This window comes from Astyanax mexicanus, chromosome 25 (assembly GCF_023375975.1).
Source record: "Astyanax mexicanus isolate ESR-SI-001 chromosome 25, AstMex3_surface, whole genome shotgun sequence".
Classification (NCBI taxonomy): domain Eukaryota; kingdom Metazoa; phylum Chordata; class Actinopteri; order Characiformes; family Acestrorhamphidae; genus Astyanax; species Astyanax mexicanus.
In genome coordinates, this window is record NC_064432.1 from 25,459,420 (window position 1) to 25,486,947 (window position 27,528).

Sequence of the window (27,528 nt, forward strand, 5' to 3'; positions counted from 1 at the left end):
CCGTGGTGCCGCTGCAGAACGCTGCATTTCCAGCATGTGTTGCGAGGCGAGGGCATCTGTTGTGTCGAGCTCAAGTAATGCAATCACACCTTCAGCAGATTGCAGAAACAAATTACTGCCTGCCGCGTTTAGAGTGACGGCCGGCGCCGGTTAGCGACGGCTGATGGGTGCGGTGCGCAGGAAACTGGTGGACAGAAAAAAACATAGAAAAAAAACAACATAAATAAAGTAATAAACTGGTTTATTTGTTTCTCTGAGAGCAGAATTGAGTTATCGAATAGAGAGCAGCTCTGCAGCTCATCTGTCTTTGTGTTGCATAAAAACACTTCACAACCAGAACTCTGGAATTTATCGGTATTAGAAAATACACACCGTATACCCTGTTTATACCCATTTTTTACATGTTAAATTTCTGTACAGAATTTTTTACAGTTTTAACCCCAACTTAGCTGAGCCAAACACTCCCGTAAATAACAACCAGTTTTGTGAAAGTTTCCCAAAAAGCTTCATAAACTGAGTTAGGTTGTGGTGAATTACCCCAAAAACTAACAAACAAATTACGTGAGAAATAACAAATTGGTTTGCGAAAGTTTCCCAAAACACGAAAAGCAAATAACAAACTAATTACGTAACAAAATAACTCATTGATTTTGCAAGATTTTGGGGAGCATTTCCCAAAAAATTACCAATTTTAGCAAAAACAGACTAATTGTGTAAAAACATAATTGGTTTTGAGAGATTTTCCCCAAAAACAAATAGCAAATAACAAAATTAATTACAAAACGTTGTAATTTAAGCGTAATTGGGAAGAATTTCTCTTTTACTTTGTTGCGACTTAGTTTTTGCAAGGAATTCAACGAATATTTGTAATATTTATAAGTGAAATTATGCAATAAAACTGGCAATAAAAGCACTTTGTTTTTGAGGGGACTGATTTTCTAAATTTTGGGATGATTTTATTGCACTTTTAGCTACAAAGCAACTTTGTTTTAGTATTTTAGTATTTGAGTATTTTAATATTTGAATTTTAGTATTTGAGTATTTTAGTATTTGTTTGAATATTTTAGTATTTGACTGTTAGAATAATTTAGTATTTTGTATTTGGTATTTTAGTATTTGAGTATTTTAGTATTTGAGTATGTTAGTATTTGACGGTTTGAGTATTTGAGTATTTTGATATTTGATTATTTTTAGTATTTGGTGCTGGTAGTTTTTCACGTCCATGTGCTGAACTCTCATTATTCAGCTTTTCCAACAGAAACACAGTTTTCAGTTCTAGCTCATTGTTAAGTGTGTAAAACCAGCAGCAGTTTTCCGGTTTCAGTGTGTTGATTAGTGTAGAAATCAGCAGATATCAGCAGCTCTCTGATTAGATTCTATATTCTCAGTTCAGCACTGTGAGCAGCTTCCTGCTGACTCTGTGCTCAGCTGCTTATTGATCTCTTTAGATATGGATATTTCCTCCAACATGACCAGTCAGGAATACTTTCAGCCAGAAAACGATTCAACTCTTCTATACCACCCCAAATAAAAATTGACCCAATATATCCCCTGACATTTTTCAAAAAAATAAAATATTTCTTCCAGAAAATTATTGAAATTACATGTTTTGTTATACACATGTTTATTTCCCTTTTGTTTATTAAAATAACATAATAAACTAAGAATGAAAAAGGCAGAAATTTGTGGGCCATTCCACCGAATGGGGGTCTTAGTTTTAACATGGTAAAAGCGCAGAAAGAAAGAGCTAGCGGTTAGCATGGTTAGCGGCTAATGCTCCTCCAGCAGTGCTAGCCGGGGTTAGCAGCAGACTACAGGCCAATAATACTCACCTCTGAAATCCGAAAGAGCTAGCACTTAGCGCACTTAGTGGCTAATGCTAAAACAGCTCCAGCAGTGCTAGCCAGGGTTAGCAGCAGGCTACAGGCCGATAATACTCATCTCTAAACGGTGAAAGAGCTAGCGCTTAGCATGTTTAGCGGCTAATGCTAATGCTGCTCCAGCAAATCTAGCTGGGGTTAACAGCAGGCAACAGGCAGAAAATACTCGCATCTGAATTAGCACGGTTAGCATCTAATGCTAATACTGCTCCAGTCTCGGAGCTGGAGAACTAAACTGAATCTCCTGTATAACTCTGTACTTCAGCAGAGTGACTTTACTGCTCTTTAATACCTGACTGATAGAATTCATACATAAGGTGATGATTTTTGGGGAAAATTAAAGGATTTTTAGTGCACCTTATAGTCTACATTGACAATCCTGGACGTCTCTCTGCTCATCTATTTATTTATTTATTTTTATTTCATTATTAGCCCAAAATTAGCCTTGTCAGTACTCTGTTTTAAATGTGTAGCAGAGCTATAATGCAGGAATGGATGTATATTAATAAATGAAATGAAGATGAAACATCAAATATCCTCATATTTACTATTTTATGATATTTACTGTCAGTAGGCGTACCCTTGCTAAGTGCCTTCAGATTTTTTAGTTTCTCTCAGAATGTTTTTTAAAGGTGCTCGACCTTGGCTATTGGATGAAATAGTGTATTTTTATCTGCTTTATCTGCTGGACTTTAATGCACCAAACACGAGTTCACCCAATCTCATGACTAAACTCTGAGAGAGATCACCAGAATACTGGTAGTTTTCACCAGTCAGACACACTGTAATTACCATGTATTAGTAGAGTTTTAGTATTAGTTGGGGTGAATTTCCCAAACATTATCAATTAACAAACTAAATAATTACATGAGGAAAAAACAAACCAGTTCTGAGTTTTCCAAAAAACTTCAAACTAAATGGCGATTTAATCTGTATTAGTGAATTACAGCAAATAACAAACACACTAATTATGTTAAAAAACAAACATACCAGTTTTGTTGGAGTTTCCCAAAAAAACTTCTTAGCAAATATTAAACAACCAAATTACGCAAGAAAACAAGAAAACCAGTTCTGTGAGTTTTCCAAAAAACGCTTTGGCAAATAAGAAACATACCACTTATGCGAGAAAACCAACCAGTTTTGTGATTTTCCCAAACAAGATCAATTTTAGCAAATAACAAAATAATTACGTAACAAATAAGTTAATTGGTTTTGCAATAGTTTCCTTAAAAACGTTGTAAACTGAGCTTGGTTGGGGTGAAATTCTCAACGTGATCATTTTAGCAAATAACAAACCAAACATAACAAAATAATAAATTAGTTTTACCATAGTTTTCCCAAAAAAATTGTTAACTGAGCTCAATTTTATCGAATAATGAACCTGTTTTAGTTTCTCAAATAACTTCTTAGCAGATAATAAACAAACGAATTATGTATCAAATCAACAAATTGGTTTTGAGAGAGTTTTCCCAAAAACTTTGTAAAATGAGCTTAGTTGAGGTGAATTTCCCAAACATTAGCAATTTTAGGAAATACAGCAAACAAACTGTAAATACCCTGTTGACTCATTTGTTGTTTGGAGCTGCTTTGCTGCTTCAGGATCTGGAGAACTTGTTGTAATAGATGGAAGCAGGAATTCTGCTGTTTACCAGAAAATCCTGAAGGAGAATCAGGATCCGGACATCAGTTCCTTAGTGACCTCATGCTCAGGTGTACTTGGGTTCTGCAGCAGGACAATGACCCAAAGCTCACAAACACAAAGTTCACCTCTGAATGGATTAAAAACTCAAACTAAATGAAGGTTTTGGAGGAGTGGTCTAGTTAAAGTCTGATTGAGATGTTGTGGATGATCTTAAACAGGAAGTTTATGCTGGAAAATCCATCATTTAAAAAGTGTTTTTTATATTTATTTAGGATATATTTGTCTGATATTAAAGTTTGCTTAATAATCTGATAAATATCAGTATGACAAAAATGCAAAAACAAACGAAATCTACAGGGTGGCAAATACTTTTTCACTCTACTGTTAGCCAATTAGCCAGTGCTAACATGATTTTTGAGACTGTTTCTCTGGTTACATTCAATAATTGCGCACTTTTTAATGAATCATATCCTGGCAAACTGAGCGCAGACCTTTTTTGCTATTCTGAAACTTTGTAAGCCCTTTAAACTCAAGAATATATTGATTGACAGATCTTTTTTTCATAGCTGAAGCAGGTCGCTATAATTGCCGTTCATACACCATGTGGCTTGTGTGCGTAACTGGCTTTGTAATTGAGTTATTTCCCCAATTAAAATGCTCTTTCATGCAGCATTTTCCATTATTTTGTCCACCCCCTGTAGTTTTGCCTCTTGACACAAAGGTCTAAAGCGAGTAAAGCAATTAGTAATTAGTGTTATTTCATATTTCGTTCTTGTAAAAGAATAAATTGCTAATCATTTCCGTTTTGGTGAGGGTCTTGTTTGCCTTTTGTCAGATTGAGCAGAGTAACTGTTTCCATCAGTAACTATAAAACATGAAGATCAGCTCAAGCTTTATGAAAAGTGAAGCCAACAGAAGGTCTAGCGCCTCTGCTGGCTGGTTGCGGTATCCCAACAACTCCCAACATCTCCCAACAACAGTTATTTTTCCCCTCTGGACTTTAATATCAGACAAATATAACCTGAGGAAAAAAAAACATTTTTAAATTATAATTTTATTTATTAAAGGGAAAAAAACTATCCAAACCAATCTAGCCCTGTGTGAAAAAGTGTTTCCTCCTCTGTAGAGGAATTTAGTTCCACTCTTCTTTACAGAATTGTTTTAATTCAGATATATTAGAGGATAAGAGCATAAACTTCCTGTTTAAGATCATCCACAGCATCTCAAACTTCATCAGACTTTAACTAGACCACTCCTCCAAAACCTTCATTTAGTTTTATTAATCCATTCAGAGGTGAACTTGACATGTTTGTGTGTTTTGGGTCATTGTCCTGCCGCAGAACCCAAATACTCCTGAGCTTGAGGTCACTAAGGAACAGATAGCCGAATATTCTCCTTCAGGATTGGGATCTCCTGGATGAGTTCTTCATGCCCTTTTGGAGTAATTTAGTTCGGTCGGCCGGTCACTCCTGGGAAGGTTCACCAGTGTTCCATGTTTTTTCTCCATTAGTGAATAATAGTGAATCACTGTGGTTCTCTGGAGTCACAAATCTTTAGAAATGAGATTATACCCTTTTCCAGACTGATAGATGATCAGTGACTTTGTTTTGTTCTCATCTGTTGTTGAATTTCTTCAGATGGGGGTTTAATAATAATGTGCTGCTTTTTGAGATCTTTTATCTGCTTCCTGTTGTCAGACAGGTTCTATTTTAGTGATTTCTTGATTCTACAGGTCTGGCAGTAATCAGGAACTCTTTTCTCCGTTAGGTTGCGTTTGGGCCGATGTTTCTTGGTGGAGTTCCGTCCCACTCTGAGTTCCACGACAGTGCGGGGAATGGTTCTGGATTGGTGGGCTGTATCCGAGAGCTGCAGATCAACTCTAGAGAGTTTTATATCGTAGGAAAAGCGGTTCGAGGCAGAAACATCCACAACTGTGATCAGCCGGTCTGCCAGCTCCAGCCGTGCAGGAACGGAGGAACCTGCATCAGGTAGGAACACCTGTACTTAAATACAGTAGTGAAGTAACAATACAGAGCACAGATACAGCAGATTCAGTATTTTAATACTTAAGTACAGTAGTGAAGTAAAAAAATACTCCAGTAGATACTCCAGTTTACAACATTGCTCATCCTATAGCCTTTCATCAGTGAGCACCTCCTTACAGATTTCTTCTATTTTTTGCTTTTTTTTCATATTTACATTTTTCACAATAACAAACACGTTTTTAATATCAGACAAAGATTAGGATTGATTTTGGGTTAAGGTTAGAATTAGGACTAGATTTAGAATTTGGTTTTAAGTTGCAGTTAAGGTTAGAATTAGGATTAAAGTAGTAAGGATTGGGATTAAGTTTTGGGTCAAGGTTAGGATTAGGAGTAGAGTTAGAATTTGGTTTTGAGTCGCAGTTAATGTTAGAATTAGGACCAAATTAGTACGTAGTAGGATTTAGGATTTAGGTTAAGGTTCGGATTAAGACCAGAGTAAAGATTAGGAATAAGTTTTGGGTTAAGGTTAGTATTAGGACTAGAGTTAGAATTAGGTTTTAAATTGCAGTTAAGGTTAGAATTAGGATTAAAGTAGTAAGGATTGGGATTAGGTTTTGCATTAAGGTTTGTATTGCATTAAGGACTGGAGATGAGTTATTGAGTTCAGTTAATGTTAAAATTAGGACCAGAGTTAGGATTAGGATTGGCTTTGGGTTAAGAGTAGGATTAGGACATGAGTTATAATGTGGTTGATTACAGCGATTACTTTTTTTTACATAGGGCTAGATTGGTTTGGAAAGATGTTTTTCCCTTAATAGATAAAATAATCATTTAAAAAACACTTTTTCTGAAAAACCTGTAAAATGTAAGTAAGAAACAAAAGAAAAGTGTAAGGGCTGAATGCTACACGGTACTGTATGTCGTCGTGGTTCTGCTACAGAAAGCTGTGCAGGGTGATTATAATCGACAGTGTTTGGGTAGAGTATTAGTGAACGGTACAGCGGTGGCGGATTGGCGGGTGTAGCGCCGGGGATTGCTCTGTATTGCACCACCTGCAGTCCCTGAAGAGCGAGACTCTGCACGCCTCCCTCCGTCAGGTACGGATCCGGCGTCGCTCCCGTCGCGGTGCACCGCCGGCGCTCGGTTTCACCGTTCAGCTGCACAGATGATCAGTGGATGGGAGTAGGGATTAGGCGTGAGGGACAGAAGGACCCGCTGCCAGTCCCCCTGCAGTCCCAGCACCGCCGGTACCGGGCGGCGTACGGCCAGCTGGGTTTAAATCTAAATCTCAGTGGTGGCTCCGGTCTCGCCGCTGCTCGGATGAACTTCTCCAGAAAAGAGATTCTTTTACAGGATTAACTGTCCTTGGCTCAGGATGTTCTTTACTTACTACACTTCTCCTCAACATCGCTGAACACACTGAAGAATGGTTTTCTTGGGCAGCGATTAAAGCGTAACTAAACCTCCTCTGCTCAAATTAAGGGCACTGGGTGGTGTATGGGTTTAGGGGTGGAGCATGAGGAAGAGCTGATTGGGCTGAGCTCTGATAGCAGTAGAAACATGCAAAATGTGGCTAAACAACATGAAATTCAGTGTTTCTCATATAAAACAAAAGAATATACAGTAACAAACAAGTGGTTACAAGAAGATTATCAGTGTAGATATATTCAGAAGCACTATGCCATATAAACGAGGCAGATGAAAGGTGTGAAAATAGACTGTTGGTAGGGTGTAAGATAGCAATGAGGGTCGAGACAAACCTTGCTCAGAGTGTAAGAGAGCCCAAAATACAGTATTATAGTCTGCATTATTTAATGAATTCTGAGTCAGTTTCTCTGATTTTGCTATTTATAGGTTTATGTTTGAGTAAAATGAACATTGTTGTTTTATTCTATAAACTACAGACAACATTTCTCCCAAATTCCAAATAAAAATATTCTCATTTAGAGCATTTATTTGCAGAAAATGAGAAATGTCAGAAATAACAAAAAAAAAAAAAAAGATGCAGAGCTTTCAGACCTCAAAAAATTCGAAGAAAACAAGTTCATCAATATCTAAGAAATCAATATTTGGTGGAATAACCCTGGTTTTCAATCACAGTTGTTTTCATGCATCTTGGCATCATGTTCTCCTCCACCAGTCTTACACACTGCTTTTGAGTAACTTTATGCCACTATGGTGGTTTGATGGCTTGTGATCATCCTCTTGATTTGTTTATTTGGTAAAATCAAAGAAACTGATCATAAGATAGCAATGAGCATCAAGACAAACCTTGCACAGTGTATAAGATAGAGCCCAAACTTTTATAGTCTGCATTATTTAACATAAATCTGCAACACGTCCACTTAATGCAGTAATATAATTAAATATAAATGGGAGATCTCTTTAAGATATTTACTCGTGGTGAAGTGTATTCAGGCACTTCACTGCTGCGTCTTCACTGATCTCCTCTGAGTTAATTAACCATTCACCACCGACGTCTCTAAATAAAGCTTCGAGAAGCGTTTTTAAGTGTGAAGCTGCACGAGGTTATCAGACTGAAATTAAGGTCATTTCATATCCTTTTCGTTTAATGTAATCTAGCGCTGGCGAGGTGCTTGTTGTGTTTGATATGAATGCAGCTTAATTCCATTAATCACGTCATGTGTTGGTGGTATTTTGGCCGTGTGTGTGAGTGTGTGAGTGAGGGAGTGTGTGTGGATTTTTAGCTGTGTATTGTTGCTGCTGAGGGACGGAGTGTGTAAATATTGTGAAATGTTATGCAGATGTTCGCAGGAAGACGCACTCTCGAGGTTTAAATAGCTGTAATCACAGGCCTGATTGCATTACTGATGTATGCTAACAAAGGTGCGGCTGCGTTACGCCGTCAACCTCCAGCAATCATTTGATTGTGGAATCCTCTCAACGCCGAGCGCTTACGATGTCATTTCCCTTTTGTAAAAGCTGGCGCTGTTTTGGTTCTTGGAGCACAACATGCATTTTATTGATGTATTTATTGGAGAATTATGGGCCAATCAGAGGCTATTAAATGGGTCGTTCATTTGATTGGCAGATTTGTTTGCCTTGAACTTGCATAAAAATCGCAATCAGTATATTTATTAATGCACAGATCTAGTCAAAAGATTGAATGATAAAAACGCTTAGATAAGACAGCTTTGCATATATTGGCAAATCTTGTTTCAGTTAACAGCTGTGCTAAACTCCTCAAGAGTCAATTACTTGAATTTCGTGTCTCTTAATAAAGTGTTTGAGAGCATCAGTTAAAGTAAAGTAGTGAAGAGGTAGAGTTACAGGTATACAGTGAATAATAGCTCTATTTAAGTAATGTTCTAATCCAGATTATGACAAGAACTTCTTAACTTCTTAAGTCAATCTGCAAAGACCATCAAAAACATTAAAATGATGAAATTGGCACTCATCAGGGCTGACCCAGTAAAGGAAGACAGACTAAGAGCCCCCTATTTTAGCGATCGAAAGACGAGTTGTCGAACGTGCATTGTGCATCTTGATTAAGGGTGTGTCGGTGAGTCTTTGCTATCATAACAACGGGAAAAGTACACCTTGCTCGGCTAAAAAAAACATGCAAAAGGTATGTACTAATTCTCTTAATTAGTCTTGGGTGTGTTTTGGGTGTAACGCAAAATACATATATCACTGTCAGGCAGGGCTTCCTAGTGTAATCACTTCCTAGCGCTAACCACAGCTGGTGCTAATCACTACTAACTGAGGCTAGCGCTGCTGCTAACTGCACTAAAATATGCAAACTGGACTGTATATATAAGCTTATTGTATTGTATCACCCACCCGGGTGTTTGTGTGGAAAGTGCTGGAACTTTTTTTCTGTACGAGTTCAGTCCTCGGACTGAGAGGAATGTTTAGCAAATGTGCGCGGGTTAGTCTGTGTGAGGCGCCGGAAACCAAGGTAAGACGGATAAACACTTCAGAAATGAGGAGCGCTTTCAGATATTTTAGATTAAAACTGTAATTCTAATGAACTACTTTGCGCTACTTTGTAGAAAGGTGACAAGACAAGACGAGTGTCCCAATGGAATGAAGGAATGAATGAGTGATGTGCCTTCAATTAAATATCTCCGTTAAGATGACCCTCCTCTCGTTGGCTCTGAAAGCGTTAAACTAGCGTTGTGACGGCAGAAAATGCTGTTATTCTGACTGTAATCTCTAATAGATCCTCCAATATATCCTCCACTCCGAGCTCACAGCTGATGCTAGCAGGCCTGGCATTTTTCAACAGATGGTTCTCAAACATCTCCTCCCTCCCCTTTTGCTTTCACCTCTGTTTCGCCTCGTTTTCTGACTCGTATCGAGCCCCTCCTCCTCCCAGACTGCCTTCTTTTTCATTTCTTGTTTTCTCCTGAACTCTGTATTGTCTGTATTGTCTGTATTATTGCCTCCCCCCCCCTCATCCCTCACTCCCCGGCGCAGGTATTAAGCCCTGCCGCAGTCGACCGCGCTCCCTGGCTCTGGTGAATCATGACATTTATACCGCCGCAGCCGAGCTGCCTCCTTTTTCAGTCCTCCCACCAAAGCAGAATCTCTGGCATTGATTCATGGCGGCAGCTGCTTTGTCTGACGACAGTAAGACGGATCCTCCAGAACCGCGGCTGACTGGCTGTAAGAGCGAGAGGAAGAAGAGGCCAGATGTGAACAGCTGTACGTTATCTGCTCGACTCTTCCTCCAGCGCCCACACATCGCTCATCCTCACTGTCAGCCCTGCCGCCCTAAACTCCCGTTACCGCCACTGTCACGGCCGTCCGGGTGTATAATTGAGTGTTTGGCCCACTACACAGAACAGCCAATCCGGCGCAGACTTCAACCACGGCCCAATCACACGGCTAGCTTCTACACGGTTAGCTTCATGCTTCAGACCTCCCTGTCGGCTACAAAAACTCTATATAATAAACTGTAGTATTGTGTAGTATTGCAATCCCTAGTGGAAAAAAGGTAGATTAAAGTATATTATATGCTATGCTATATAGCTACATTATTAATCAGTAGGGGTGGGCGATATGGCCTTAAAATAGTATCACGATATTTCATGGTATTTTCTTGGTAACGATACTCTTGGCAATACGTAAAAACACTGTATTAAAAAAAAAAATATATATATATATATATATATATATCAAGAATACACTACTGCAACAAAATAACAATTTTAAAATTCTATTATTGCATACGATAAGGCATGACATGGCACACCCCTAATTAAAATATTAAAAAAATACAACACTTATCAGATTTGTAACAGAAGTCAATGATCCAGGATGTCATAATACTAATAATAGTACACTCCAAATATCCAGGATTAAAGTAAAATAAATGATACTGGACAGATATAATCTGTATCTAGTAGATATATAACGGGAAATGAGAACAGTGTGAATTTTTCTTTTGATAAAAACAGTAAAAAAAATAAAAATAAAAAAATAAACTATTTTTCAGGGTATAATATTGTTCACCATATTCAAAAATGTTGAAGATATTATCGTGTACGATACGATATGGCACACCCCTATTAATCAGTATATTTAAAGAGTGCTAAAACGGAACAGCTTTTTTGTACTTATTTTACTTTAATTGTATAAAAAGTCTTACTTAAATTGTGCTAAGTGTACTTAACTGTACTAAAATATTTAAGTAACACTTAAACATTTAAACTACTTCATGTATGTAACCCAATATTTTAAGTAAATATGCTTGCAGTCCAATTATAATACATTTAATAATGAGTATTACGACTGTATTACTATCACTATTATACACCAGGTATATTAGATTAGAAATGTACTAAGATTTTAAAGATGTTAAATATATGTGATCTATTTACAAATGGAGAGTACAAATATACATGCTTTTTGTTCCTGTCTTTTGTAAGTAGCCCACTTCTAGTATACTTCATTTGATGGGTACACAAATATGTTTTTATATACTGTACTGCAATTTTTAGAGTGTTACAAATTTACTAGTGCTTCCCACCCTTACTTTTTTATTTTTATAAAGAAACTTTATTAATAATTATATGAGAAAATAATACACTTTAATACATCATGACATAATAAACATTTTACACAAACCACAATCATTATTACATAAAAAAAAAAATTTCTTGCAAAATATACTTAATTTCTAAAATTGTAAAAACTAAAATCCCATGCTTTACCTTTATTATTTTAATAGTCCATTCAGTCAGTTCTTCTCCTTTTTAAATGTCATTCTACCTTGTGTTTTCCAGAGTTAATGTTTAACTTTTAAATCTGTAGAGACAACATTAATCCTTAAATTATATGTAATAAACTGTTGAAGTTTATTGATGAAGTGCTCTGATGAAGTTTTTAGGCTTTTAGTGGTTCCCACCCCTACTGTTAGCCGCTCTTCTGAGTTAGCATGTAGCACAGTGGCTTTTTCAATACAACGGCATCCATTTAGCATCTCTAGTCTGGTCAATTTGGTGCTTGGTGTCCACTTTTACTCCTGAGTGGCGATGTTACGCTGATGTAAATGTTTAATGCTTCTACTGTACGCCATCATTCGCCTCTTCATCGCCAATCCAGAGAGTCTCAGACCTGAGCCCTGAGCCGGAGACATTTGGACGCCGCGCGGCGCAGGCTCCGCCTCTCAATTTGAGGCCTATGATGTGGGCCTCTGTTGATTTGCTGAGGCCTAATTGGCTCAGCACATTTGTATTCTCCAGGCTTATTAAACGGGTCTGAGCTGCTTTTCCTCTATTGAACTTCTTTCAAACTCTGCGTGAAGCGTTCCCTTCCCTCACTTTCGCCAAGAAAAGAGACAAAAGATAAGCAAATGCTGTTTTCATCTGTGTTTGTTCTGCTTTACCTCAAGCGGTAACCTTTTAGCGCTGTGATCTTCAGAGGCGGTCCCCGCGGCGTGAAATGTGTTTCATGGAAACGGCAGCAGAAATGGGACTGAACTCTGAGCTACGAGGCCTGCTGGTGTTTCATGTAAACTCACGGTATCTGGATCGGGTTGATTGATCAGTGGAGAACAAACAGACTACAAGCTGATTTTGTTGAGTGCACTCACGATCTTATTTCCCCCTAAGAAGAATGAGAAAAGAAGTGAAAATAAATTGAGTCCAATTATTTTTACTGATAAAGGAAAGTGCAAGAATATACAGCTAATGAAAAAATAAAGAGAGCACTTCTGTTTCTGATTCAGTTTCTCTGATTTTGCTATTTATAGGTTTATGTTTGAGTAAAATGACCATTGTTGTTTTATTCTATAAACTACAGAGCATTTATTTGTAGAAATAATAAAAAAGATGCAGAGCTTTAAGACCCTAAATAATGCAAAGAAAACAAGTTCATATTCATAAAGTTCAATCAGTTTTTATGCATCTTGGCATCATGTTCTCCTCCACCAGTCTTACACACTGAAAACCTCTGGAATATAATCAAGAGGAAGATGGATGATCACAAACCATCAAACCACCAAACTGAACTGCTTGAATTTTTACACCAGGAGTAAAGCAGCATAAAGTTATCCAAAAGCAGTGTGTAAGACTGGTGGAGGAGAACATGATGCCAAGATGCATGAAAAAAACTGTGATTAAAAACCAGGGTAATTCCACCAAATATTGATTATTTAAAACTTTATTGATACATTAAAACTTTATGAATATGAACTTGTTTTCTTCCCATTATTTGAGGTCTGAAAGCTCTGCATCTTTTTTTTTATTTCAGCCATTTCTCATTTTCTGAAAAAAAAGCAATGAAGAGCAAAAAGAGAGAGTTTCCTCAGAGTTACCAGCCTCAGAAACTGCAAGAATTTATTTATTTTTTTTAACACTTTTAACACTTCTCTATTCATTAACTATGTAGGAAAAACATTAGTATTTAACACTTTTACTGCAGAAGCTTTGCAGAAACTTTTGGGGTTAAATATTAGCTGTTAAAAATCATGTTAAATTGATGACTACAAAATTGCAAGGCCAGGGTTTCATCATAAAGTCTATTTTAGCTAGATAGCAGAGCTGTGTATACAACCCCGGGCCTGAGATAAGCCTGGGGTGATATTGGGAGCTGGCGGGGGGCTGATATGTGAATACTGGCGAGAACAAGCCGATGATTGTTTTGCCGATGGAACTTGGCACAGATGGAAGGATTGCATTCGGAGACGTAGCTTCTCTCTTCTTTTTTTTTTCTTCTTCTTCTCAGGATTTTCTTTTTTTTTTCTTTGAGTTGATCTCCAGTCCCGTGAATAGACCTGTCAAACACTCGCCTCGCTGAATTATTCATGCGAATAATCTCCAGTTCTGTTCTCTCTCTTTTTTTTTTCTTCTTCACCCTCTATAGGAGAAATAGCCATTAGTTATGGCAGCTCATTATTTCACCTTGGAAAGGTATACGTTGGGAAAGCGTTTGACCCAATTAAGCGGCGACTCCCGGCGCTGTGTTTTCCGATCCTCGCGCAGATTAGTGGGAAAGGTCTGAGAGCAGGACTTGAATGTTAAAGTGAGACACTCGCCGTGTTTTAATGTGATTTTAATCTCCGTCTCGCTCAACCGCCGCAGGGAACCCTTCCCAGTCATCAAGGTCATCTCCGTCTGAGGCTTGGGCTGGATGTGACCCAGGAGATGTGAACCCCTGATAGACGGATATGGCAGTGGAGGCTGGAGTTGTGAGTGCCTGGTTCAGTCACCGGCTTTAAACCAGAATAATCGCACATGGCCTGAGGACAGCCAGCCTTAAGAAGTGCTGTTATTATCACGTAAACAGATTAAACAGTTCAGGGTGTTTAGAGCCGGACTGAGACGGACTCTCCAGTTCTGTCAGTCGCGTCACATTTGGCCACTTATTATTTATTAATATTCAAATATTCAATATTTGTTCAAGTTTTTTCCCCTTATAAACTTAGCTACAGTCAGAAAAAGGTTAGATGAGGTCTGTAGCCAGTGATAACCCAAAAACAGGTGCCCTAATGTCGCAGTATCAATGATGGAAGAGGTTGATAGTGATGTAGGATAATGCTGGTAGTAATGTAGGGTGAGGCTGGTAGTAATTTTGGATAATGCTGGTAGTAATATGTGGGACAAGGTCTGTAGTATTATAGGACAAGGCCCGGAATAATGTGGGATGATGCTAGTAGTTATGTTGGATAAGGCTGGTAAGTAATGTTGGATGCTGGTGGTATTATAGGATGAGTCAGGTAGTATTGTTGGACAAGGCCGGTAGTAGTGTGGGATAATGGTAGGTTGAAGCTGGTAGTAATGTAGGATAATGTTGGTAGCAATGTGGGATGAGGCTGGTAATATTGTAGGAAAATTCTAGTAATATTGTAGGAAGAGGCTAATAGTATTGTAGGATAAGGCTAGTAGTAATGCAGGAAGAGGCTAGTAGTGTTGTTGGGCGAGGCAGTAGTATTGTTGGACGAGGCTTTAGTATTGTATGATAAGTCCAGTAGTATTGTAGAACGAGTCAGGTAGTACTGTAGTACAAGGCTGTAGTAATGTTGAACGAGGCTGGTAGTATTGTAAGATACGTCCAGTAGTATTGTTGGACGGGTCAGGTAGTATTGAAGGACAAGGCTGTAGTAATGTAGGAAAATGCTAGAAGTATTGCAGGAAGAGGCTAGTAGTGCTGGGCGAAGCAGTAGTAACGTAGGACAAGGCCAGTAGTATTGTAGGACGATGCCGGTAGTGTTGTTGGATAAGGCCAGTAGTAACGCAGGACGAGGCCAGTAAGTAATGTGGGATAATGCTGGTAGTATTGTAGGATGAGTCAGGTATTATTGTTGGATAAGGCCAGTAGTAATGTAGGACAAGGCTGGAAATAATATGGGACAAGGCCTGAAGTATTATAGGAACAAGCCCAGAATAACGTGGGACGATGCTAGTAGTAATGTTGGACGAGGCTGGTAGTATTGCAGGAAGAGTCTAGTAGTATTGTAGGAAAATGCTAGTAAGTAATGTGAGATAAGGCTGGTAATGTTTTGTAGGACATGGCGGATAGTACTTTTGGATAAGGCCATTAGTAATATAGGACCAAGCCTGGAATAATGTGGGATGATGCTAGTAGTAATGTGGTAGTACTGGTAGTATTGTAGGATGAGTCATGTAGGATTGTATGATAAGGCCAGTAGTAATGTAGGACTAGGCCAGCTTTTAGCGATGATGGACAAGGCAGGTAGTACTGAAGAACAGGGCTGGTTGTTATGTAGGCCAAGGCCTGTAGTATTGTATGACCAAGCCTGGAATAATGTGGGGCGATGCTAGTAGTAATGCTGGACGAGGCCGGTAGTATTGTTACCTGCCTTGCTACAGTGGTTTGTGTGGTGCAGTGGATAACACCACTGCATGCCAGTGAGCTACCACGCCATGTGGAAGACTGGGGTTCAATTCCTGGCCTTGGGCAAGACTCCTAACACTACATTGGCCCACCTGTGTAATAGGAATAATGCTGTAAATCCCTCTGGATAAAATCTGTTAATGTAAATGTAGATGGGTAAAGATGAATGGACCAATAGAAGTGCCAGAATGACTAAGGATACAGCCAATAGAAAATGTGGGATGAGGCCAAGAGTAATTTGGGACGAAGCCGGTCGCGTTGTAGGACAAGGTCGTCTTCCTGGGAAAACGGGAGAGTGAGAATTATGAATATTTATAATTCCTTATTAAAATGTTATCCTTATGCATTTTTGTCCGTTTTCTAAATAAAAAATATCTCTCATTTCGTCTTGTCCTCTACAGAATAGTATGTATTCAGGACTGTCAGTGATTTGTGTGTGTGTTTGGTGTTTGGCGTGTATGGTGGCTGTTCTTTTTCCGTGGCTGGTGGTGAAAAGCGAGTGTGAGAGGGAATAAAAGATAGCACACTGATGCTTATCTGTCTGGAAAGGGTCACAGAGTCTTTTCAGAAGCCTGGAGGCTCTACCGGACTGCAGTCAGTGTCAATACTGTCTAAAAACAGAAAGTTCTGGACAGCAGGGTGTCTTCACAGGATTTAGCATCTCGCTGAAATCTCTATAGCAGCCAAATTCAGAAAAAAGACAAGATAATCATCCAGGGCTTTTTTTAGTCATCGCATATGTTTACCTCACTTGATTGGTTTTCAGATCCCTGGGCTCCTGCATCCTGCCAAGATTAGTAATATTAGAACAGTATTAAAATAACTGGAGAGATAGCTTCTTAAGCATTATAATAAAGAATGATAGCAGAATATATTAAGAGGCAAAAATAAAAGAAACTATGAAAGGAAGGTTAAGATAGCGAAAACAAACCAAAATAAAAATAAGACCAAAAACTCTACTCAAAAACATACTCAAAAAAAATAAATAAATAAATAACTATAGAAGTCCCAGGCTGTCTGAGGGTGGTAAGAACATAAAACACACAAAAAAATAATAAGCAATTACTAAAAACAAAAAATGAATAAATAAAAGAAACTATTAAAGGAAAGTTAAAAGACAGCTAAAACAAACCAACACTTTTAAAAGTTAACCAATAATTAAATAAGACCAAAAACAAATCTTAAAAAATAAATTAATAAAAAGCATAAAATCACCTATAACGGTGGCAGGTTGTCTGAAGGTGGTAAGAACATAAAGGAATAAAAAAATAAATAATAATAAGCCATGTCATTTAGAGCATTTATGGCTGAAATGGCAGAAATAACAAAAAAGATTCAGAGCTTTTAGACCCCAAATAATGCAAAGAAAAGTTCATATTAAGAGTTCAGAAATCAATATTTGGTGGAATACCTGTTTTTTTTTTTTTTATGCATCTTAGCATCATGTTCTCCTCCACCAGTCTTACACACTGCTTTTGGATAACTTTATGCTGCTTTACTCCTGGTGATAAAATTTAAGCAGTTCAGTTTGGTGGTTTGATGGTTTGTGATCATCCATCTTCCTCTTGATTATATTCCAGAGGTTTTCAATTTGCTAAAATCAAAGAAACTCATCATTTTGAAGTGCTCTTATTTTATTTATTTATTTACAGAGCTGTATATCTCTGTATATAACAGGCGTTTTTTTTTTTTTTTTCCAGCAGCTGTCTGATTGCTCCTCCTCCTCGTCCTCCGGGTGGCGGGTGGGTTTGAGGCGGGGGTGAGTTGACGGGTGATCAGTCTCAGTAACAGATGTGTTTGCATGTTGCTCGTAATGCAGGGCACTAATCTCTCAGCCTGCCGCGGCGCTACCCCCTGCCGCCCCGGCCGGCACTGACAAACCGAGCGCCGTCTTCCCTGGGAATAGCCTAAAGAGCGCTCGTGTAGGAGCTGCCACAAACCAGGTCGCCCGGTGACTTACTGGCAGTGGCAGCGAGGGGAAATTACCCAGCGTCCTCGGCTGCCGTCAGCGCCGGGATCACCGCAAATCAGCCAATGGAGCGGCAGCGGGACATGCTGCGGGAATCCGACACTTCCTTACTCTGAGGAATTCACTGAGAGTGTACAGTATGATCACATGACCTCACATATACTACTGCATCTCCAAAAAATTAGAATATCATTGAAAAGTTACTTTATTTCAGTAATTCAGTTCAAAATGTGAAACTCATATTATATAGTTGTATTAAACACAGTGATCTATTTTAAACATTTATTTCTTTTATTGTTGATGATGGATTACAGCCAATGAGAACCCAAAAATCAGTGTCTCATAACACCATAGCAACCACCATGGATGCCATAGCAACACTGTAGCAACCACCTAGCTTCCACTTAGCAACACCATAGCAACTAAAATGGATTCCATAGCCAAAACTTTTAAGAAACCACCTGACAATCACCACATATACTATAGCAACACCTTATTAACCACCTGGCAACGCCTTAGCAATCACCTAGCTTCCACTTAGCAGCAGCATAGCAACCAACCCAGATACCATAGCCAACACTTTAGCAACCACCATGTATACCATAGCAACACCTTAGCAGCCCCCTGGCAACACTTTAGCGACTATCGTCCGACCACTTTGCAATACCATAGCAACACCTTAGCAACCACCAGGCAATGCCAAAGCAACACAACATCATCCAACACAGCAACCTGGCAACACTGTAGAAATCATCACAGATACCCTGGCATATTATCATAATAATATACCATAATATCACCTTAACATTCATATAGCAGTATCATAGCAACCACCACATATAGCACAGCAAAAATCAAATCTAGCAACACCTGAACAATCCCACTGCAACCGCTTATCAACACCAGAGCAACCTCATCTGTGTTTCCTTCAGGCAATGACAGATTTTTAAAATTAATTTATAAGTTGTAATGTAAAACCTGCACAAGGGAAGATCGTATACATCGTATATGTATTTAATTTTTTTGTGTTGTTTTTTTTTTTAAGTCTGTTAAAATCAGTTTTTATTTGTGACCCATTTTTTTAATTTTAGGCTTTGCGATTCATCCAAGGAACATGAAAAACTGCAGCTTAAACTGAGCTTAACTACTTTAGCCTGACTGTATGTGATGATACGAAAACTTGACATTTTTATCCATCATTTATAAACGGTTTTGACCGGAAGAGGATGGGTTTCCCTTGAGGATTTTGGTTCAGAGAATCTTGTTTTATGTTTTATTGAGCTTTTTTTTCTTATTGCTGAAAGTCTCTAAAGCAGTTTTGCTGTTTTTCTGTTTGTATTTATTATATAACGTTCGTGCTCTAATTGTCGCAGGGGACTAGAACTTTTGCACGTTACACAGATATATGCGTGGTTACAGTAGTCACACATATAAATATATGAAGGCGACCACTTTGGTTGTAAATTCCGGCGACATAACGTAAATATTTCATTTCTCGGATCCGGTTGAGGAACGGCGCAACACGCCCCGCTGAGGCTGAGCTCGAGGCACATTATTAATTTATAGATTCCAAACCCCTCGAATGCTTCCTGTATCTGATATCCTACCTTTGAAAAGTGTGTGCATCTCAGAGCAGCGTATGAAGTCCCTGTCTGAATATTGCTTATCATGCTGGCCCACCCTCCACTTCTCGCCCAGAGATAAAGCACAGGAATATGAAATGAGCCAGCCTGCTGGAGGAATCCTGTCTGGGCTGCTTCTTCCCCTCCGCCTCCTCTTCACTGGCTGGTTGTTGGGCTTTTTTGAACATTTTCAACCACTTGGTAACAGTGAGACAGATCTGGATTCACCAAAATAGGACTTTGCTTTCGCCGATCCCGGACGAGCCCCCATTTTTCACCTGTACTGAAAAAACAAGTGAAAAAACGAGAGCGCTTTATTATTTTTTTTTACCTTTTCTATGTATATACACTATATACACACCACCCTATGCACCTTATTCACTCCACACCCATGTTGAAACAAAAGCGAGGCTGGGGGGTACGCTCCTAAACTAAAAACAAATCCAAGGTAGCAAGAGACCCGGCAGAATATCCACCAGTTTAACCCTTTGAACTCTAGGCTGTTTTGGTGAGTTTTCTCTGTTTTTGTTTTATCAGTTCCTCTTTCAGGTCTTATAACACAGTAATTATATCAGACAGACACATGCCCTGATCTCTTTTACTCCAGAAGACATACGGCTGCTCAAAAATAGAATCATTTAAAATGTAAAAAAAAAAAAAAGCAGAATTGTTATATTTTCCTGGAACTGATCATGATTTGCTTATTTTTGAATGTATGGACTTTAACTATATTCACACCTAAGATATATTTTCAAAAATAGTTAAAAACTAGAGTGTTTGAGTGAAAGCATAAGAATATTGAAGATATATATATAGTTCATTACATGGCTTATTAATTATTACTTTGACAAAATACATGGAGAAACAGCATCAGGTGGAGTTTATCAAGAAAAAAAATCAATAATCACACCTCTAGGATACATGTAGATACTAAAAACCTGACACTCAGAGCAGCCTATACCTTTCAGTATTTTAATCAGGACACACAAAGTATAACAAAACTATATGCAAAAATGTAAACTTTTTAGACTAAATAGATAAAAAAAAATAAAAGTTTAGACTATCCTAGTCCTGCACAGCTTGTTTGTTTTTAAATATTTATAGTTGTCAAATTCGGGGAAAAAATTAGTTTCTTTGATTTTACCAAATTAAAAACCTATTAAAAAATTATAATCAAGAGGAAGATGGATGATCACAAACCATCAAACCACCAAACTGAACTGCTTGAATTTTTACACCAGGAGTAAAGCAGCATAAAGTTATCCAAAAGCAGTGTGTAAGACTGGTGGAGGAGAACATGATGCCAAGAAGCATAAAAAAACTGTGATTAAAAACCACCAGGTTTATTCCACCAAATATTGATTTCTGAACTCTTAAAACTTTATGAATATGAACTTGTTTTTTCTTTGTATTATTTGAGGTCTGAAAGTTCTGCATCTTTTTTGTTATTTCAGACATTTCTCATTTTCTGTAAATAAATGCTCTAAATGAGAATATTTTTATTTGGAATTTGGGAGAAATGTTGTCTGTAGTTTATAGAATAAAACAACAATGTTCATTTTACTCAAACATAAACCTATAAATAGCAAAATCAGAGAAACTGATTCAGAAACTGAAGTGATCTCTTCATTTTATTTTTATTTTTTTCAGAGCTGTGTGTTTTATAATATTACTATGCTGGTTCTGTACAGCTCGTACCTTTTAGCTGGAAAACTGTCAGTTTGTGAGGAGTTTAATAAATTAACAGTTTTCCAGCTAAAAAATATGAGCTGTACAGGACTAGGATAGTAACGTTATACTGTATTTTTTTTTTTGTTATATATTATATTTAAAGGGATTATTGAAGGCAAATGCCAGTCTCACCCATTGATTGCGAGGCATTAAGTTGCACATTGTGGTGTTTTTGTATTCTCCCAGCCTCCTCCCTCGTTCTGTCCTCTTCTATCTCTCCGTTCTCTCCCTCCTTCCCTGCCTCTCCTCCCTGTTTTCCACACAAGCTTCACTAAACTGAATTAATGATGCAGCAAGAGTACATTTCATTTGGGTCCTAATGATCTCTTCCCTTTTCTTCCCTCTTTTCTTTTTTCTCTCTCTCTCTCTGTGCAGCGATGCAGAGAACTGGTTCTGCCTGTGCCCCCCGCTCTACTCGGGCAAGCTGTGCCAGTTCACCGCCTGCCAGCGTAACCCGTGTGCTCACGGCGCCACCTGCATTCCCAAGTCCCAGCTGGAGACGGTGTGTCTCTGCCCGCATGGACGGCAGGGTCTCCTGTGTACTGAGGGTAGGTCTCCTGCTGTTAGTTCAGAAACAGATGATCATTTAACGGGGAAATGTGGAGAAACGGAAACCATTCCACTCAGAAACGCCACGGAGGTCTGAGCTTTCAGATAAATATACAATATGAGCAGTCGGGAGGTGAGGAATATGATGATATGATGCAGTTATTGATATAAACTAACCGTCTATGACCTCTATGGAATGTTTTTGCATTACATTTGTTGCTTATTATACCCGTTTCTTTTTTTATTACTAAAACAAAGCATGTTTCTAAAACAGAGTTAAATATGCTGGTAAAATACCCAAACTGAGTCACTAACATAAGAGATTCAAAAGCCAAACTAAAACCAAGCCCATCCCTAAACCAACAAGTAAAATATACTGATATAATGCCCAAATTGATTAGCTCTAAACATGAGATTTAAACCAAGTAAAATATGCTCTTAAACTACCCAAGCTGAGTAACTCTCTGAGATTTAAAAACTAAAACAAAGCAAGAAATAAAATATGTTGGTAAAATACCCAAGCTAAGTAGCTCTTTCATGAAAGATTTAAAAACCAAACTAAAACAAAGCATGTCACTAAAACAGAGTACAATATACTGGTTAAATACCCAAACTGAGTAGCTCTTACATCAGAGATTCAAAAGTCCGTCTAAAAACAAGCATGCCCCTACAATAGAGTAAAATATGCTGGTAAAATACACAAACTGAGTAGTTCTAACAGGAGACTTAAACACCAAACTAAAACAAAGCACGTCCCTAAAACTAAGTAAAATATGCTGGTAAACAATCCAAACTAAAAAGCTCTACTAAGGGATTTTAAAAACCAAACTAAAAACAAAGATGAGAATATGCTGGTAAACTATCCAAACTGAGTACCTCTAACATCAGAGATTTACAGGCCAAACTAAAACCAAGCATCCCTAAAACTACGTAAAAGATGCTGGTAAAATATCCAACCTGAGTAACTAACATTAGAGATTTAAAACCCATACTAAAACAAAGTACATCTCTAAAACAGTAGCATATGCTTGTGAAATACTCAAACTGAGTAGCTCTAACAGTTAAAAATGAAATTAAAACAGTAAAATATTCTAGTAAAGTACCCAAACTGAGTAGCTCTAACAAAACATAAAAAAAAACTAAAAAGAGTAAAATATGCTGATAGATTACCCATCTGAGTAGTTCTAACAGGACATTTAAACAAATAAAGACAAAGCACATCCATAAAAAACAGATTTAGAAACCAAACTAAAATAAAGAGTTAAATATGCTAGTAAAATACCAAAACTGAGTAGCTCTAACAGATTTCAAACAAAACTAAAATAAAGAGTGAAATATGACGACAAAATACCCAAACTGAGTACCTTAAACATGAGATATAAAACCCAAACTAAAAACAAAGAATAAAGTATGCTGGTAAAAAACTGAGTAGCTCTAACAAGACATTGGAAACTAAACTAAAACTAAGCTAAAACAGTAAAATATGCCAGTAAACTATCTAAACAGAGTAACTCCAACATCAGAGATTTAAAGCAAAGCCAAAACAAAGAATATCCCTAAAACAAAGAGTAAAAGATTACTGTTACACTACCCAAACTAAGTTAGCTCTAACAAAACATTTTAAGAACAAACTAAAAACACAGTAAGATACAGTTAAACTACCCAAATCAAGTAACTAACAAAACACTAACTAAAAAAGAGTAAAATATGCTGGTAAACTACCCAACCTGATTAACTAACATCAAAGATTTAAAAGCCAAACTAAAATCAAAGCACATCCCTAAAACAGAGTAAAATATGCTGATAAAATACCCAAACTGAGTAGCTCTAAAAAGAGATTTAAACAAAGAGTAAAGTATGTAAGAACTGCTTAGTTTGGGTATTGTACTAGCATAAGATTTAAAAACCAAACTAAAACAAAGCATGTCCATAAAACAAAGAGTAAAACATGCTGGTAAAATACCCAATCTAAGTAGATTAACAGATTTAAAACCACACTAAAAAGAGCTACTGAGTTTGGGTATTTTACAAGCATATTTTATTCTAACAAAAGAGATTTAAAAGCCAAACTGAAACAAAGCACATCCTTTAAACAATGAGTAAAATATACTGGAAATATACCCAAACTGAGTAGCTCTAACCAGACATTTAAAAACCATACATAAAATAAAGCACTCCCTAAAACAAAGAGTAAAATATAGTAGTAAAATACTCAAAGTGAATAGCTCTAACATAAAAGATTTAAAAGCCAAACTAAAACAAAGCACATCCTTAAAACAAAGAGTCAAAATATACTGGTAATATATATAAACTGAGTAGTTTCTGTATCTTAAAAGATAAAACTACAACAAACTACCCAAACTGAGTAGCTCTAACATAATTGATTTAAAAACCAAATTAAACAGTAAAATATGCTGTAAAATAACCAAACTGAGTAGCTCTTACAACAAACCATTAATCACCACACAAACAAAGCCCGTCCTAAAACAGAGCTACTCTGTTTGGGCAGCATATTGTTTTCTAACAAAAGAGATTTAAAACCCAAACTAAAACAAAACACACTGCTAAATATATGATACATCAGAAATATATGCTGGTATATTACCCAAACTGAGTAGATCCTTTTTAAAAACCAAACTAACTAAAACAAAGCACATGGTGCCACAACAGTCCACTCTCTCTGGTGGCCATCTTGGATTTCTGCATTTAAAAGTTTAGCCCCTCCTCCAGTACTCCAGCCAGGCCTCCTATTGGTCAGTAGGTGGGGGAGTCAGCAGCACTTCCTGTGTGGAGGGAGAGTCAGAGAGGAAGACAAACAATAAAAATTAAAGTGCTTGCAGGTAAAATACACATTCATATCAGCAACAGATTAAATAACAGACATTATTTAATGTAAATGAATTTTGATTTTATTTCTATTTTCTATTGTATTTATTGCATTTATTTGCAGAAAATGAGAAATGTCTAAAATAACAAAAAAAAAGATGCAGAGCTTTCAGACCTCAAATAATGCATCATTATTATTGAAATCAATATTTGGTGGAATAATCCTGGTTTTTAATCACAGTTTTTTTTTTCATGCATCTTGGCATCATGTTCTCCTCCACCAGTCTTACACACTGCTTTTGGATAACTTTATGCTGCTTTACTCCTGGTGCAAAAATTCAAGCAGTTCAGTTTGGTTTGATGACTTGTGATCATCCGTATTCTATCGGAAATACATCTGTACATGGATTAGAATCAGGTATATATTTATTTTACTGAACAGAGCTGTATAAGTGTTTAGTAATGTTTAACGGATGTTAATAATGCTTAAAAAAGACATTATTGGTTAATCATGGTTTATATTTACAATTTCTACATGTAAGTTAAATTCCAACAAACACTCACACATTGTAATCTGACTTGTAATGTGAAAATAACATTTATTAATGCTGTAGTTCCGCGTTTGTAATTAACAATATCTAAGCATTGTTAATGTATTACCTCATGTCTTATTCATGGCAACTAGTGCATTAAATCATGTTAGTTAGTCAACACTTAATGTAAAGTGTTACCTAAATGTGTATATTACCATCGGCAGATGAAAATACGTATACACACGTGTAAAATCGAATATTTCACATTAGTGCATCCCTTAATTTGGACACTTGACTAATGTATCTTCTAAACTCCAAAACTCCATCCGTTCCAGGTTTTCTGTCATCCTGCTCCACCACACGAATCAAACCACTACAGGGAAGCTGTGAATTTGCAGCATCAGCCAAAATACTTTCAGTTAGAGGATTCTGGATCAGTATTACGTACTTAGCGCTGCAGATATAGAGGGAATAATTTGGCTGACCAACACTTCTGATAATTAGCGGCGTGTTATCTGATCTGCGCTAACGTCTCTTCTTCCCGTTAGCCTGTTCCGTTATCACTCACTTTAATTACCAGCAATAAGAGGCTTTTACACTACCACTGCTACCTCTGATTTTCAGAACCAGGCCTTTCCTCCTTCTCCAATTACTCTGGCACCCGCTCAATAAGCCCAGCAAGTCTGATTCTTCACTTATATGTTGTGTAAAACACATTCTCTGTGGTGGTTATGAATAGTGAACTGATGATGACGGCGCTGAAGGTCCTGGTTTCACTCTATTTGGGTTGATTAGGAAGCTCCTGGGTTGTGTGCAGAAGCGTATAGTGTAAATTTGGCGTCCGGTTTTCTCGTTAAAGCAATGACTTTGTGCATTTATTTCAATTTAGGTAAAGCTTTTCTCAGTGCTCATTGATATTCATTTACTACAGGTGAGACACGTTAAAGTTCTTCAAGAAAGTATAATATACTGTAATGTCCATTCAGGGTTTTGTAACTGCAGCCTTCTTATATCCTCTTATATCCTCTTATATCCTCTTATATCCTCTTATATCCCGTCGCGAAAAGACATTTTCTCTGGTAAAAGTACAGCTATGAGTGCTCGATATGAGTAGATTCTGATTGGACAGGAATTACATTTCATTTTGGCACGAATACCTCCTAGATGCTCCTAGACGAAATGTAATCCTGTGCATTGTGATTTGCTTTTGAACATTTTGGCACGTATTCTGCAGGTTAGTAAGGAAAAGCAATGCATCTTGTGGATTGCATTTACACTTTTTTTCTACAGTAGTGTTTCCCTTTTAATTTCTCACTAATTTTTGCAAAAACACAGAACTTAAGCAATGACGGTGTGCATTTATTTCAATTTGGATAAAGCTTTTCTCAGTGCTCTCATTGATATTCATTTACTACAGGCGTGACACTTTAAAGTGCTTCAAGAAAGTGTAATATACTGTAATGTCCATTCAGGGTTTTGTAACTGCAGCCACATTCATGTTATAAGATTCAGAGTTTAATTCTTCTTATATCCCGTCAAGAAAATACATCTTCTCTGGTTTAAAGTACAGCTATTACTGCTGGATATGAGTAGATTCTGATTGGACAGATATTACAATTCATTTTGGAACGAATACCCCAATGCTCCTAGACGAAATGTAATCCAGTGCATTGTGATTTTCTTTTAAACATTCGCAGCACAGCCACACAGTGGAATACAATGCAAGTTCTTCTGTATTATTTTTCAATAAAAGAGATCAAGTGCATTTAATTTGGCACGTATTCTGCAGGTTAGTAAGGAAAAGCAATGCATCTTGTGGATTACATTTACACTTATTTTTTCTACAGTAGCGTTTCCTTTTTAATTTGGCTCTAATTCCTCTCAATAATTCACTGTATACCTGTAACTCTTCAGAACTTTACAGCTGATGCTTTCACATACATTAAGAGGCAAGAAATTCACGTAATTAACAAATGAATGAGTTCAGCACAGCTGTTAACTGAAAGCCGAATTCCAGGTGACTCTACTTCATAAAGCTGACTGAAAAAATCAAGCCAGGATGTGCAAATCTCAGTAGTAGGTTCTGATTGGACAGTGATTACATTTCATGTTGGCAGTAATACCACAATGCTCCTAGATGAAATGTAATCCTGTGCATTTTGATTTGCACAGTGTAATACAGTGCAGTTTTTGTGTATTGTTTTTCAATAAAACGTGCATTTAATTCGGCCTATTCTGCAGATTAGTAAGGAAATTCCTCTCTATAATTCACTGTATACCTGTAACTCTACCTCTTCACAACTTTACAACTGATGCTTTCACATACATTAATTAACTCTTGATGAGTTCAGCACAGCTGTTAACTGAAAACCTGAATTCCAGTTGAAAATCAAGCCAAGATCTGCAAAGCTTTGTTTTATGTTTTTGTATTTTGTACTGTAGTATTAATATACAGTGCAGAAAAA

At 37.4% G+C, this 27,528-nt stretch overlaps 1 protein-coding gene across 6 annotated transcripts in view; it reads left to right on the forward strand.

Annotated features, from left to right (window-relative positions):
* eys (eyes shut homolog) overlaps positions 1-27,528 on the forward strand; it is a 307,886-nt gene that overhangs the window by 260,670 nt on the left and 19,688 nt on the right. For all 6 annotated transcript variants that reach the window (XM_049472628.1, XM_049472623.1, XM_049472625.1 and 3 more), the window contains 2 exons: positions 5,290-5,510; positions 21,531-21,703. In XM_049472628.1, the coding sequence (XP_049328585.1) occupies positions 5,290-5,510; positions 21,531-21,703 (394 nt within the window). The remainder of the gene's footprint in view (positions 1-5,289; positions 5,511-21,530; positions 21,704-27,528) is intronic.